General features: G+C 33.5%; 1 protein-coding gene across 1 annotated transcript in view; it reads right to left on the reverse strand.

Annotated features, from left to right (window-relative positions):
- The window catches only part of p120ctn (adherens junction protein p120), a 96,001-nt gene that overhangs the window by 77,081 nt on the left and 1,327 nt on the right, over positions 1-17,593 (reverse strand). The window contains exon 2 of the mRNA XM_068768603.1: positions 4,855-5,012. Within this exon, the coding sequence (XP_068624704.1) occupies positions 4,855-4,895 (41 nt within the window). The 5' untranslated portion in view covers positions 4,896-5,012. The remainder of the gene's footprint in view (positions 1-4,854; positions 5,013-17,593) is intronic.

The following is a 17,593-nucleotide window of genomic DNA, read 5'->3' on the forward strand; positions in this document are numbered from 1 at the left end:
AACATAGCGTATCTTCTCTAGACGACAGTGTATACAGTTATTAGGTAAATAAGACACATTGATATCAATGTAACAAAAACCTAGATATATGCGCATATGTCCCACATTGTTATCAAAGCTTCCAACAAACACAGTCAAAATTTTTTAATTAACGCGCTATCGACCTCCTCTAGTTTTGTTTTGGTTTATGTTCACTATTTCATAGTTATATTTGTAAAACTTAAAAATTTAAGCAATCATTCATCGTGAGTACCTAAATAATGATAAAGTTTATTTGACAAATATATATCAGTAAAAGCACTAAGTTTTAAGTAAGAAAAGGACCAATATTTAGCCACTTCTGCACATACAGTGGTAGTCGTGCAATAAAGTGCACTGCCCGCCAGCCCGCTAATAAATGCGTATACGGCAAACCATTGCGAATCACACAACCGCCACCGCATCTTCAGGAGTTATGTTACACCGATTAGTGCCAAACACAGAGTAAGCTCAGTCCGTCGCCGCTTGTTATTTATGTTTGCCCCGTGCATGTGCGAAATTCCTTGACATTTAAATATATATTTAAAATAGAGGCGTAGCGATTATTAATATACATAACAGTCTCATAATGATTATGTAGCAAAAATATAATAGTTACATATACAATTTTAAATAGGTAAAGGTAAGGACACACCTAGTGTCTCCCGCAGAAGTTAATTGTGGCAAGCACACACCGCGCCGGTAGCTAAAAATAAAACGAAACAAATTAGACGACCTATTTTTACACCACATCTGTACGTGTTCGCAAATAACGCCGCAATTGCGCTGCCCACCCAAGTAGCGGTAAACGAGATAACTTTAAGCTAAGGACACACTAGAGAGTTTCGTAAACAATTCCAGACTCGAAATCGATTGCGACTAACGTACGGTTAAATAGCAACGCTTACGTGGAAATGCAAAAATGTTACTAGAAGAAAATGGAGATGGCGAGGAAGTGGAAACTCATTCGGTCATATTTGCTTCAACACGAGGGTATATTTGCGCAGAGGTCGTAACAAGGGTAATGCTAATGCATACTGGGAGAGGCGGAAATTTCTTTAAATCTATTTTTCGTACGTTTTTAAAGAGATGTATAATACGTATAATAGGTATTATTTATCATTATATAATACAGCTAACGAATACATTACATTACAGTAACACTGACATATTTGCTGATTCTGCACATATTCATTACAATGCTCTGAATCGTCAACCGTACTGAATTTCATACATAATATTGCACTAAAATAAAAAACCATGATAACCTTGTCACCGCATAAATATTGCCCATTTTTAAACTTATTTTCTTTTCTATTTTATATTTGTACTGTTTGCTTCTGGAACAGTTGGTTGTGTAATTTGTTCTTACTTAGTGTGTAAACTTACACAGTAAAATTGTAATAACTGTACCAAACCAATTCATATTACATTTATTCAAGTAGGCATTCATACGTGCTTTTAAATCGTCATTTACTTTACCATTACATGTAAACCGCCGGTTCGGTACGCTGGTCACAACACCCGTTTTTAGTGAGCGGCCGCCCGCTCCCTAACCACGAACAGCATGGGCGGACCGTGGTTGGATCCGGATCCCTCTTCGGCTCGCCTGTGGCTCACGCTGTCGTCCCAACCCGCAAGCACATTCCAGCAACACACCCTATCAAAGCTCTACCGCGAAGAACCTTAGCAACGTGCGAGCGTTCCCGTGCAACTGGTAGGCTTTAGTTTTTAGTTTTTAAATCTAGTTCACAGACCCTTCCGCTCTGTGAGCTCTGCGTACCGACGAAGCTGCAAAAGCCTTAAGGCTAACAGCATTAACATCATAAGAGAAAAAGCTCGGTACGCTGATCTGTTAAGGACAAGCCCGCCGGTTCATCACATTTCGATCATCTAAAAACTCTTGAATATTATAAGATTATAGACTCGGTGTTTAGCACTAATCTGTGTAACAACTCCTGAAGATGCCCCGAAACACGTGTTGAGTGAATTTACGGTGGCGGTTGTGTAGTTTGCATTGTCTGTCGCATGCGCATTTACGAGCGGGCTGGCGGGCGGTGCACTTTCATGCACGACAACCACTGCATGTGCGGAGGTGGCTAGATATTGGTCCTTTCTTATTTAGGATGGACTTCCGCAATGTAACGCCTGAATCCATTAAATATTATAAGATTTACTCACACATTAATTTTAGATTTAAAACTAATAGACCTTCCTGGTCTATGATGTCTCGTGGAACTTTATTATATAAGCGTACACTTAACCCCATGAAGGATTCGTAATTTTTTGAGGACGAAATTTGGGCATTACGAGTTTATATTTATTCCTTGTATTTATCATGTCTGCCCGTAATTTTAATATAAGATTTATAATTATGGCGCATAAAAAATATGTTATTAAAAATTATTGTAAAGCAACCATTAGAATACCAATTTCTTCAAAAACATCTCTCGGGGAATCCATAGCTATTAAGATAGCCTGTACAGTTCTTTTCTGTGAAATAAATATAGAGCCATTTCACTCCTGGCGTATGCCAGCCATAGGTTGACGAGCGAGGTTTCTTTTATTTTAAATATGCACAGGAGATGGTGCTCATGGTGCCTCTTGCAGCCACCATGATAGCACGGAGTGGAAACTATTCTATGCGCCGGTACCCCCATGGCTAATATATGAGAAACGTCTATGATCAGCAATAGATATACTACGGCTGGAATAACGATGATACCTATTTTTTTCTGTTTAATATTAAAACTATAAAAATTATAATTTGAAAGATACTAGTGATGTTCTTTTATGAACAAATAAGGTTTCTTGTACACTACGAAAATAATTGCCTAAAGCAATGTACATCACCCGAATTGATTCGACGTGTAGCTCCCGTTTGACGGGTTAATGCGATAGCAATCACAATACCTACCTCACGGACGATAACATTACCGCACCTATCGAATATCAAACCGAAAATAACTCTTGATATTTCGCTATCGAAAGATAATATTTTGTCGAAACATAAATTACACGATACCAATAGGACGATTGAATAACTGTTACAGTATGTAACGGAATAGGCATATCACTTGGTGCACTATCTTGGCGGAGACTTCGCCGACAGACATTTGCAATTTGATACAAAATAATACTGGCGATGTATAACAAATTGAGTAGCCTTTTTATCGAAAACATTTATTAATAAATCCCTCCCTTACGTTATTTAATTCAACATATGATTTTCGATATTCACTTAACTGTTACAACTTTACTATATGTACATTAAATGTCCTTCGGTATAATGTCTATATACGATATCACCTACCTTAAGGTCAACGTCTGGACCATAGTTTCACTTTAAACAAAGTTTTTAGTTACTTTATTGATGGTAAATCTCATGCAAATGGCTGTCGTGGTAATTAGACTACTTTTACCTTCAATCATATTACATTAAGTTGTGAAGGGCGCCTTGGCTGACATAATCACTGTGCTAACAAGATGTAATAACTTATTTCTCAATATAATGAGCACAAATATTAAATTATATAGCATTTTAATTTTTTCATTCTTATTTTATTTTTACATGCTGAGGAAACTTAAAAACTAGTTACGCCATAACTGGCGTCTTATGCAACAAGGGGTCATTTCAAGATTCCGCCTTTAGCATTATATAGATTGTGAGGATGTGCAAAAGGATCGTAATCCTACATAGAAGAAAGTTACTTCATAAACTTTATAGCATATACAGGATGTGCAACAAAGCCTTACAAGATACATATAAACATATGTGTATATGTTGTATTATATACTCTCATACACACGCATATATACATGTGCATGCACACACACATATACACACATTATAAAAATAACCATAGAAGTCAAAATTGGTAATAATAATAAAAAAACATCTATATTGGATTACAACAATATTTGAATCTTACAAAAATGGTAGGTCAATGTAACAACGTAATAAATTAAACTAAAACCAGAGTTTTGCAATTAGCAACACTGTCGACCAAAAAGGCGCCGACTCATCATGTGCTGCCGAGCGATAAACAAAACACTGCGACAGCGCTGTTCTTCCGTCACGTAACACACCACACATTTATATGTTATCATTATGAACGACTATTTATTGTCATAAATTATTTTGGTGGGATATTCCTTTGATTCCTGTTTTTCGTGGAGATGGGTGCAGTAGCCAGTAGAAGAGGGAGTAGAAGAGGACCAGTCCGAGACCACTCCGACGCGATAAGTCCAACGAACAGGTGGACTGTGGACCGTGCCTTCCTCTGCCGTAGCAGCGCAGACACAGTCGCAGAGGGAGAAACGTGTGGGTAATGCGATACAACGCTCATTTTACCGTACGCGACTAAGGGAGTTTACATCGAGGCAATGAGGACATGAAACATTGCTGATAATCTCTAAAAATACTCCCTGGTTCACGAATTACTTAGCCCTATATATTTGCGGTGGGCACTTTATCTACGTATATCAACATATGAGACAAAATTTCCTTATACACTATACAAGTTTAACACATATGAACATCTGTAATTCCTTTAATTACAACTATTTTAGTTCTTTTATTGATGCAATAACCAACGATTCTTAAACAGTCTATATCTTCCTTATTTCATCCGATATTGACAATGTTCTGATTCTATACGCAGCCACGTCTGCGCTCATAAATAGCTGATGGGTGATGAAGCTGATAGATGAAGACTATTAGCTTAAGCCTTATAACCCTTATCTCCGGGATTGTGCCACCTCCGGTCAGTTATCATATCAAAAAGTCCACGAAATCGTAGTGAAAAATTTAAATATAAAAGTAATAAAACTCACCGATACAGCGTCCCAGAATGCAATTTCTTCACACCGTCCATTGCTGTTTTGGCTCACTTATCATGTCTAAACTTCCCACTCGTTTGCCTAATTGCTTGGTAATGTACTGAGAAACAATATCATCATGCGACGCTTCTTCTGATAATACTGCAATTAACCTGTAACAAGCATTTAAATATAAAAAATATGATTAGTGATTTTAACACAGATAAAAATGTTATTTTCCTTATTTATATATGTTTATTTAGGTAGTCAATAATTTGCGACGTAATTTACTACTTCTTTTTTAATATATTTAGATCAGCAGGTAACGACTGCAACTTAAAGACAAACTCAGAAGTTTGTTTATTTTTAGTGCCGTAGATATTTGTAAATATGTATAAAAATTAATGTGTGTCCGTCTGTCTGACTGTACTCGATAAATTAAATAATAGTAATCTAATCGCCCTAAAAATTTGGTAAAATATTAGGTACATCCCCGGGAAAATTTTTGAAAAATTGTTTTTTGAATGGATAATGTTTAAGGTATGAAAAATGCATTTTTTCAGATTTTCAATTAGATGCAAAACACAGCAACGCGTAAAACAGGTACATAGTTAAATATATATGTATGTACATCATGATAAATGGCATACATTAAACCAAAACTATGTACATATCTATGCGATTTAGGCTAAAAGTTGTTGTTGTTTAAATATTAAGCCAACAATTTTATTCAAGAGCTTATTTAAATTACCATATCTACATTGTCGCGATCAATAGTTCATCAAATATATCGAATTAAACGAAAATAAATCTTATTACTTAGTAAATAAAGATACGAATCCTTCAATTAACTTGTATTGAATTTTGTTAATTCCAGACGACGTATTTGTTCAATTAACTACGTAAAGGGCAATTAGCTACAACAAATTTAAAGTTAAAGCCGATGTGATTCTATGATAACTTCTAATAGCAGTATTTTAACACTTCGTCAAACACAGTTATTATTATGCGCAAACTATTTAGACGGTAATTTGTTATAGGTGAAAAGCTCCCGAGGGGCGAGTTTATAGAACATTTACTGTAAATTAATGTATATTAGACCCTATAAAAATTTATAGTTTAAGATATAATACACAATGTAATTCAAATAAAAAGTTCTTTTCAATAATGGGATTACAACATATTAAAATTAACTATTGTTTACAACCGTCTTGCAGACTTTGTACTGCCAGAAGTTATTGACTTGTCGCATTCCAATAGAAAAAAACAGATTAATAAAACATTTTAGAGTGATCACTTGACACTTGAAAGCTTTTACACCTATAACCAACCATGTCTTAATATGACTAAAAAATTTTTTTTAAATAAATAGCTATTTCGATTTTTGAAATTAGAATATTAAGTGCAACTTATAAACAGAATGTTCCCTTTTTAGATTTTAATATTATGAAAATATAGTAAAACTTTTTTTGACAACAGTAAGCAAACAAATATTTAATTACACTGTCGCCCGTCAGTCGAAAACAAGAAGTAAACAAATATGAAACATACAAAGATTGATAAACCTATTCACCCTACTTTGTTTGTAACGCGTTCCCTTTCACAGGTAAGGCACCTAAAGGATTTTCAAGTGCAGAGGGTTAGTGTATACATGAATAATTCCTCATCCCTAACAACCATGACACTTGGAAATCACTTTTGTTAATAACAAGCGCGAAAGAAAGACACGTAAGCTTTTAAGATGTCTGGGTAAACAGAATTCTACAGGGTGATTGGTTATAGGTATAAATGTTTTAAAGGGGTGAATCTAGTATTGCTCATTTACTGTCAATTAATGCATGGTATACCTTATCCAAAAATCAATGATTTCAGAAATTAATGCAACGGTACTAAAATAATAGTAAACGTTTTCTTAATTATTATTTATACACGATAAAAATAATTATGGTTTACTATCTCTCTTAACAGGGTTCATACTGACAAGAAGTTATTGGTCTACCAAATTGCAATTAAAAAAAAATTGACACATTTTAAAGTGGTCTAATGAGTGATAAAATGACTGTATAAGTTTAAAGGTTTTTATCACCATGTACATAACAGAAACATTTTTTCAAATTATTGTCGAGTTCGTCTAGTCGGTAACGGTAACGTTGAGCGATTGAGCCACGCGTTTTAAATAATCTCATGGCCCATTGACCCAAAGTCAAATGGACGACACACGATATTCTTGTAAATAAACACCAGCTGCCATTACAGCAAGTATTACGATGCATTTACCGACAATATACAATAACATCAACTGATGTATTTTGAGAACTAACAAAATACACGTTAAATTTGCCATCATTATTACAGCTGAAGTAGCCGCTCCTGATTACGATAGAATTTATTAAGGCTTACTAGTCTTATTAAACATATTTATATATAAAATAACAACAGATCTTCAACGAACAGAGTTGGGTTTACACGATCCTTATGAACGAGGCAATAATCGTTTTACCTACCCTTCATCCTGTTACAATTTCTCAAGGGAACACCATTCTGGGGATTATCTCTTGGTTTCAGGGCCATGACAATAATACATCTAAGTTTGGAGACCCATAACAATATCAAATACAGCATATAAGGCACGGCCGTCAAATATACAAAAGTAGAATATTCTTTACTTTTATGATCGGTACAAAAAATTGTGCGACTCTTCTTGTTTTTGTTAGGCTTCTGAACTAGTATTCACTGTACTAAAAAAATCAGTTTTAACACAACTTCACAGCGCCTACCAATGCGACGGCTTTTTTGAGCTTGAGTCAAAATATGGGGTAACCCATTTAAGAAAAAGCTTCTTAACGCTTTGATGATCGTGCAAAATATCTTGAAATGATTCATCACAAGCCCAAGCTTTATGGTATTTGCTGATAAATCTCTTGTCAGACTATGTCCCGCATAACTTCGATGTTTTTTTCAGAAGGCGCTATTAATATCATAAAGGATAGTTTGTACATCGACAGAGCTTAGCGGATAATTTTACAAAAGGTAAACCCTCTTGATTTTGGCAAGGTGATACCTATGTATTACCTTATTTACATATGTCTATCGTCGCACATGATAATGATGAGTACCTAGCTGTGTTTTTAAATGTAAATTCAGTTCAAAACTTATACAATAAGTTGGGAAATTTGTTTTCCGTCGTGTATTTTAAACGATATTTATCGATTTTACTGTGAGATACATGATCGATTATAGACAATAGTATTTAATGTATACCATAAGAATAACGGTTTTACAGCATCATCACCGTAATAATCAATTTAGTTGTAGGATGTTCAGTGCTGAACATGTCTTTCGCACAGATTTTCAATAAGATAGGTAAGGAACGGCCCGCGTTCAGCGTCTTCTGGCTAACAAAGTCTACTTTCCATTTTGTAGGTGGACATCCCGCGCTACCGTGGTCTCCACTCGAGAACCTTGAAGCGCAAGTGGACATCTATTCTACACATACGGACTGTAAGCTCACTTCTATTACAACTTGCAAAACCGCTAAGCTACATCGGCAACTTTCTTTCGTGTCGAAAAGCATCATTGCTCTACAAAAACAATATTGCAACAGAGCTTCAGAACCTACTTTAAAACATAAAAATGCGACACTGGAAATTTAAAATTGAATGACACGTCGTTTATTTTTAGGACGTGGATAGTGCGGAAAGGTCACATATGCTGACTACGATGTTATAAAAGCACGAATGCATGCAATTATGCGCATTAATCAAATACAGTTTTGGAATAAACTTGTTTACACTCAATATCCATTAAATATTTACCTACACGGCGTAAATTAATAATATTCAAATTATAGCCAAGGTTGAATTGCAACTACTTAAACCACAAGATAAAAAACATTAATCGAGTAAATTACATTGGTTATTATTTCATTGATTCGTCCAATTGCATAATGGCTAGGTAAAATTCATTTTAAATGAATTGTTTTTTATACATAAAATGTGAAAAATGTACTTGAATAAATATAAAAGTTGATTGGTTACAGGTGTAAGATCATTGAAGAGGTGAATGAACTATTTCCAACCTTTATGACGTTATCACTCGGAAATAAGTTACATTATTTTTTATATTGTAATACTACAGGTCAATAACAGCTGGCAGTACAAAGCCTGCAGTTACAAAAATACAATACAATAAACCTTTTTTAAGAAACGAATTTTTCAGTCAATTAATAATGTTATGGTACACATTGATATAAGGGCGTTCGTTTTCCTTTTCAGCATAGGTCTCCCCAAGATCTCTCCACAGCTCACAATAATGCGCTTTTCCTCTTCCTCTCTTGCGTTTACCTTCGCTCGAGTACCATTCTATTACTTCTTTGGCCCACTTCTTTTTCTTCCACCTGATAGTATATATCCAACCCATTTCAGTTGTTTTATTTATCACTTTTGTTACATATGTGATGAAATTGATGTTGGTTATTTCCTTATTGACTTGATACACACTTTATCTTTTTCTTTAAATATACAATACTTTCCTCTATATTATGTCAGTACACTTCTAATTTTTTGATGCAAGTAATAAACAATTAATAATTATAATACGGAGTATCCGAGTTTAGAAAACGCTTTTTTTACGATACTATCATTACGTTATTTATAATTTGTGAAACCATTGATTTTTCACACGGTGTACTATACATTAATTGTCAGCAAATGAACTGTACATTCGTCACTAAAGCTTTTATGTCTATAACCAATTACCCTGCGTAATTACAGTGGCGTAATCACTGCGTAAATATTATTTTACATCGACTCTATTTAACATATATGGTTTTAAACTGTAATGCAATAAAATATAAATCACATGATAGTGTAGATATGATAATTTAATATTTAAACAATTTTAAGTCTTTTCTTACTAGCAGTAAACATTACAAAAGAAATTAAAGAAGAATTAAAATAAACAATTTCTTATCCCCGAGAGTTGTATAGTACATTCTCACTGGCGTACAATTGAGGCTAATTGCCAAAGCAATTAACTGAGAAATATGGAAGCGACGCATATTATTTGCTAGGGGGCAACGCTGCGGTAAATTTCCAGCGAGCCACTAGAGTCCAAATATTTCTGACTTTAGACGTAATTAAAAAGTGGCAGAAAAAAAAACATAAGAGTTGCTTTATATTTTTTAACTACATCTTTTCACCGCGAGTAATCTTTTGCATTTGACATTTAATTTTTCATTAGAAAATCCCAACAATAAACAATCAAGTATTTTTATTTCCAAAAAAACTATGTCCACATTTGTAGTAAACAAAACTTATGTCCAGAATCTGAACAACCATATATATTTTGAATATAAAAACAATAACATTAATATCGCATTTGCATAGGACTTTTTTTTTACAACACTGATAGCAGAGGTGTACAAAATTGAAATGACTGATTACTCTAGCACACATATCACACGTGTCTGGACAAAATATAAATCATTGAAAAATTTATTTAGGTTAGGTTTGTTTTTATCACACTAAATATAAAAAAAATGATATTTATTTAATTAAATACTGCTAGTTCCATTGATGTCAAAAAATTGAATCTTTACTTATATAAGTTTACAATAAAAAAACCTATCGACTTGTCCTTTAAATATTACCTAGTAATTTTTCGGTAAAATATCAGACATGTTGTCCGGATACACTATCGAAACGTCCGCCTATATAGTTACACAAATCATATACAGTAGAATCAGATTAAGAATACCATCATAATTCTCCATCCAATACTAGTTTCTATCAAAATCCGATAGGTACTTAAATTCTTCCCATGACGTTCACGACTTATCATTGACAGTGATCCAATATGGATAATAATGTTATTATGTGAACCAATATATTAATTTATTGATGCAATAAATTAATATATTGGTTCACATCAAGTTTCAAACGATGTGCATCCTAAGCCTTATCTACTATATAATACGTATAAACTATGTGCATACAAAAGAACGAGACACTTTTCATATAAACTTAAAAAGCTGGAATGTATCCAGGTTGTCTACTTAAATATTGTAACGTCGCACCATATTTGCAAGCGTATATTCTGTAGTAATTCTTTAAAAAATAGCTTTCAAATATAGTGCACCGGGAAAATATTGTAACGTATCTATGACATTAACATTAAAATATCATCATTTCAGCCGAAGGATGTCCACTGAAGGATGGATATAGGGCTCCCCCATAGATTTCTAACAGGACCGATTGGAAGCGGCCTGTATCCACTTTTTTCCTGCGTCCAACGCCGCGCGTGCAAGTCCGTGATCTCCACTCTAGAACCCTAAGACCCCAAAATATACAAAACTACATTTACTGTGTAAAATTGATACAATACTCCATACGTATTGTCACTAAACAAATGAAATGTATACAGCAATTGCCAGTACACATAGGTAAAAGCCTTATTTATTTAATACTGCTTCAAATAAACAAATAATTCGTTGGAAGCCAAGGATATTTCAAAGGATTTCCCCTAGGGAATACGCAGTTGAGATTGGCTAAATGAATTAAACTCAATTTTATCGTACAATTGGGGCTAAACCGAGTCAACGTTACCGTATTCTGATGTTGATTCTGTTTAAATCAAATTGCTTCAGTACTAAATTACGTTGGAGTAAAATTATTATTTTCTTAGTGTTGTTGTTAGTGTATTATCACTAGACAACGGATATTTTTTTTATTTCCCATAAATTTAATGGTTACTTTGCTATGGAAAACACTTGCATCGAAAAAGTTTCTGCATTTGGGTTTGATAATATTCTAATTACACAATTTAATTATAAGTATCGGTGCTATTGATTTTATGAAACAAAATTTTTGTATCGAAAAGTATTCTGTAGAAGTAAAGGTTAACTAAGTTGAAAAACCTTTTACGAATAGACGAGACAAGTCGGAACTATATCCGGTTGTGCGAATGGAACGAAAAAGTACATTGATTTTTATTGTCTTTCTGACACTGCTGCCCAAGTGGCATTTGCAGATTTCGAGAGTTGGAGGAGGCAGGTCGGAAAGGGCGCTTAAACTTAAACTTCGAGAACTCCTTGGAGGATTCGACTCGAACCATCTAGGACATTTGATGATTTAGGATCGAACCTCGACTATGGGTTACTATTATTTAGCTTACATTACTACCTCTTCGGAAAACGTTGGCACCGTGGGAAAAATTCCACCAACGTTTCCATCTACTTGCTCGTACGAAAATAGAGACCATTGTTACTTTTACTATTATTAACTCAATAAAGCCATCTTTATTACTTTTTGGCCAAAAAATTACTTAACATTAACGTATCTTAAATAAGTTAAGGCTATTATGCAGGCATTTTATAAATCAAAAGCGCCACTGAAGTTAAAGATGTTTTCATATTCGATAAGAGGTTTTGTATTTTTGCAAATCGCGGAATTATAATGCCGATAACATGATTTATTAACGAAAATGACATCGATTATGATACATTATACAAATGCTAAATCCGAGTATTGAATAGTATTATTATTTCCAAATGGGGCTTTCCGTGGCAACGTTTATCGATCATGTATTGTAATAAAAGCCTGAATGGCATCGGCTGTATATTGTGGTTTACCCGCGAATAATCAACCGGAAACGTGGCGACGCTCTGGATATTATTCAGTATGTTATTCCTTAAAATAAAATTAGGGTCGCGTGAAATGAGGATGTAGCATTCGCTAGATATTACCACCACTACGGCCACAGTTTTAGTGTTAATTCATTATTCCTTGTTTGAATTATAATTCGTACATGACGGAATATGTTAAATCTAAATAGTTTTGATGGTCGTGGTGGCCAGTAACAAAGGGCTACCTCACCACGCTACAAGCACCACCATTCCAATCCATTCTCAATTGCTGATGTATAATAATCATGGAAAGTTATTTTAGACCTGTGACCTAATATTTCCCTAATTAATTAAATAAATATATTCAATAGGAAACTAACTATAGTAGTACCGAAGCCGCTGTGTCGCAGCTGAGGTATGCATATGGTGAGACAGGGCGGAGCATCGGGCACTCCGTTCCGTCACTTCGCCGTCTATGCTCTTTTCCTCGCTGCAATTTCCTGAGCCGAGCCTACATTTCAGCGCTTTCGGTACTACTAAAGTCAGCGAGTACAAATATATAGTTTCCTAATTTGCATATTTGGTTTATACCTACAGACTGAGGTTTTTAATGCGTGTTCCATGCTACTGGAAAATAATAGCAATAATTCATTGGCAATTACAAAATAAAAGAATACATTTTTACCTAAAATAAATGCAAAGGCGTATTAATATTGACATAAAAACATAAGCTCCAATAAGCATTAAGTATGACTAAACTGACTATTTTACGTAAATATTTAGAAACAAACAAAAATCTAGTCCACAGCCTTGAAACTTACGACCTTTTGAATAGATTTACGACTTTCCATACAGAGCATTTCCTTTTAGATCGGATAATAGTCGGACGATATTACAAACCGAGTGTTCCTTCCGGATCCCAATTCCACACCCGGAATAATAATTGTTAGGGGTGAAGCCATTATTCACTTTTTGCATGATAGTTTATGGGCATATTCTCCGTGCCTGACTTTACATTTGGCCGATAAGGACTAGAAGACGGCTAGTCTTCGGCTCTGATGAAATCCCTTAGTTTTTAACTAAGATTGGGTGGAGCGAGCGTTTAGTCCGGCTGTCCAGTCTTGCTCAAAGGATCATTATTGAACATGGTGTTGTTAAGTGGCTTAATTACATTGTCAAAAACGGTACCTTGATATATTAGTGCCGAAGTTTTCGTGTGATATTTTTCAAACTATTATATAATAGATATAAAACTTGACCAGAATATTTCTTGTGACGTATAAAGATTTCTCTTTTCAAATATGTTTCTCCTCGTTATCGGTCAAATTATTAACAAATAATAAAACGGAACAATTAATTACGTCTTAAAGCATATAAATAAGAGAAAAATTAACCATAACCTGAGGCCTTAAGGTGCTGGAGAGATTACGGTCCGGCAACCGCAGGGAAGGACGTCGAACCACAAGGTGGCTCGAAGACCTCTTTAAAGTCGTCGGAAGACGATGAATACAACCTCTTCCAATCAGTTCTATTGTAAATTTATTGGGGGAAGCCTATGTCCAACATTGGACATCCCATGGCTGAAATGATGGCGACGGTGATGCTTAACTATAAAACGACTATGATATTTTACCTACACAGTTATCGGTCAAATATATTTATAACATTTTGACGAACGTAACCAAAACGTAAGATATTAAATTTATTTATTAGGTATTAAGAGTGAACCGGGTCGCAATCCTTGGTTGAACTTGTTTTTAATCAACGGAAGCGATCCAGCAAAAAGAGCGAAAAAGAAACGTGTGTACAATGGCGAACGGAATTACTCCTTTCCTTGGGGTTCCGGAGCCAAATGGCAAAAAGACATGTCCGCTGCCGTCTACATATCTGTCCGTCTACGTTTAATTATACTTCGGTGATTTCAACATCTTTGTGAATGAACGAAGATAATTTTTTATTTGTGTACTTAAAGTAATTTGTCGTATTATACATATTCTGCGATGTAGGCCACGGAGCGTAAAGGACAATAGTTATGTCATGTTTTATCAATCTAAATTATATACAAATAGTCAACAAAGGATTAAAAAGTGCATTTTCAGATTATAACATAAAGGTATATAAAACAAATGATATATAAATAAATAAAGAAAAGAAATATGACCGGCCGTCTATTTCCAACATCTATCGCCTTATGACCTCTCACTCTATTTTTCCACAGAAACAAAGTACATCCAATGATTGCCGTTTGCGATAAGACAGCCCCTTGTACTTCATCTTTTACCCATTTTTCCTGATTTCCTCATGTGCAATAATGAGTAAATAAATAAATTATTTTAGTGTTACACATTCAAATAACGTATTTTATTATTTCTTTAAAATATAAATAAATATAGGTAGGTAATGTGAGACGTTTATCAGTTAATCGTAAGTCTATACTGTATTAGCCGGAAGTAGATAATACCAGAAAATACAATATTTATCTTAATAGTAATAATAACGAGGTAAGGACTACACTAGGCTGTGTTTTTTTATAATATTTATTATTTGGCGTTATTGCAATTATTTCTTTGATATTTCACTTACGTATGTCTCTAAAAAACCAATAAATACACGTTGCCCGGAAAATAAACTTTAACCGCGACGATCATACTATATTGATATAATCAATATCAAAACTTTATAAAATATCATAAAAAAATATAGAAATTAATTCTATATTTTTCTTAAATACTTAGTTTTGCCGTAAATATGTCGTAACAGTTTCTATGAGTGTGAGTTTAATACATTAATATAAAACATTAAAAAGTATAAAAATTATTTTAAGTGGTCTGTATTGGTTGCAATAGTCCTGTTTCAAACATTCAAGCCAGTTATCAATAGCTGCATGCACTCTTTCTATGTGAAAATTCTTTACGCCAATCTTATGGATTAATTTGAGCAAACCTTACTCTCTAAAACTGACCATAGATCATAATCAAGTGGATTAAGATCAGGACGGATGACGGCCAGTTTTCAGCTCTAATGAAGTCCAGTACGATAGTTTCTAACCAAGATTGGATTAAGTTTATGACCCGGCGCCAAGGCTTGCTGAAAGGACCATTCTTGATTATTGAATATGATGTTAAGGGACTTAACTACCTTCTCAAAAATGGTATCTTGGTACACATTTACTTGTGCTGAAGTTTCCTTTTCCACAAAAATATGGCTCAGTCACTCCTTCACAGCTAACACCCCACCAAACCATCACTGAAGTTATATATTGCCCACGTTGTACTTTTTTGATTAATTATGAAGGCTCTTTAGAGTTATTAGCATAGTTATGGTCATTTTTGTTTGTTTAACTATTGCTCAATGTCTAAAATTCCTCACCCACATTAAAAAAAATTCTGTGATTTCCCTTCTGTTTACTGCATAAGAAGTTGTTTTATTTTACCACGCCATTCTTAATTTTATTTTCAGCGAAGAAATGACCAGTGCTAAATTCTTAGTAACCTTTTAAAATACACAACATATTTCTATATGCTATGAGATAAATGCTTTTGCTTTCAGGGTGGATTTCTTCAATTTCTTTGCCTTACTGCTTCGATCACCTTTTTCATACTAAGACTATGGGGACGGCCTGATCTGTTTCTGTCACACAGGAGGTTTCATTGTATCTATCAACAGCCCAGTAAATAAAAATTTGGCAAATATTACGCATGTTATCTTTAATTATGCAGTTTTATAGCCTGTCTATAGATATCAGTATAAATAAAAAAAATTGTATATGTGAATTGGGTGTTCTACTGGTATACAATACAACCCCACTATAAATATTAAAAAAGCTTTGAAAAAAAATCTAAATGCATCTATGCTCAATAGTTATATTACTTACGGTGCTGTCAAAATAAAAGGCAGTAAAATGCAAATATTGGAATATATATCTGTTTGGTAACAAGTTTAGCTACGTAAAGACATATTAATAATGTCTTACAAGAGTGACATATTATGTTAGTATATAATAGAATTTGAAGAATTTAATAAATGAAAACATTTAATAAATTCTTCAACTTCTATTAAAAGTGAAATGTGCATTGTGAGATTTTTCTCACAATGCACATTTTACACAACTAGTACTGATTGAAATCTGTCGCACTTTTCTACCTATGAAGTCTTATCTTTTAAATAATGAATTACCAAAATTCTCCACATCACATCCATATTAAGAAACATTCATTTGAACTGAGAAATTATATATCATGATTAATTTTCATAACTTCAAAATAATGATCAAAAGTAGAATAAAGTGACAATATAATAAACTACATATAAACCAGTGAGTCTGATCAACTGCTTGTAAATAATTATTTTCCCAATCAAAAACTCTGGTTATAGCATTAAAAAATACTTGACATACCATCAAGTGTTTCTGAATTCTTAGCAAATCACATTTTTTAACTGTTAAAAAAATATGTCTGCTTAAATATCTTGTAAATTTAGAATTTTATAAGTAAATATTTTAAATTAATGACTCATATTTCTCTTCCAACAACTGATAAGAAATAAAGTTCATGTCAGTTCATTCAAGAAAATACATAAGGTGATGCAAATATCAGTAACTTACAAAGCATATTATCAGTAACTTGTCGATTGTAAAGCATAACTCTGCTAAAATTATGAAGAGATGCCATACAGTAAAAAATAGATAAATCTTTCTATTTTGTATGAATGCAATTCGATTGAAGCAGTCTTTTTTATGTAAGCTACATATTTCATCAATAATTATGTATGTAGCTGGTGACATTAGTATTTAATTTAGCAAATTGAAAATTTTACAATCAGTCTTCTGCAAAGAGAGGAAACAATGTGAGATACATATTTTATAACACCATTAAAATTTGTCACAAAAATTCCCAAAACCAATTATTATTGTATCCATTGTAAAATATTTATTTAAGGATATTTTAAAAACTGTCTGAAAAAAAGCAGAAGCAAAACAGCAATAAACTAAATGAAGAAAATTTGTAACATGGCAAAAATTAAAATCAAGATTTAGTTGACTTCTACATTTTAATTTTTACTATTACTATCAATTCCCTAGTATAGAAATGTTTACCATTGTAAATTAGACAGCTCTTACTTTTATACATT

The sequence above is a fragment of the Battus philenor genome, unplaced genomic scaffold (assembly GCF_028537555.1).
Source record: "Battus philenor isolate CCGP_79_NKW_IND1 unplaced genomic scaffold, ilBatPhil1.0.hap1 SCAF_26, whole genome shotgun sequence".
Taxonomy (NCBI): domain Eukaryota; kingdom Metazoa; phylum Arthropoda; class Insecta; order Lepidoptera; family Papilionidae; genus Battus; species Battus philenor.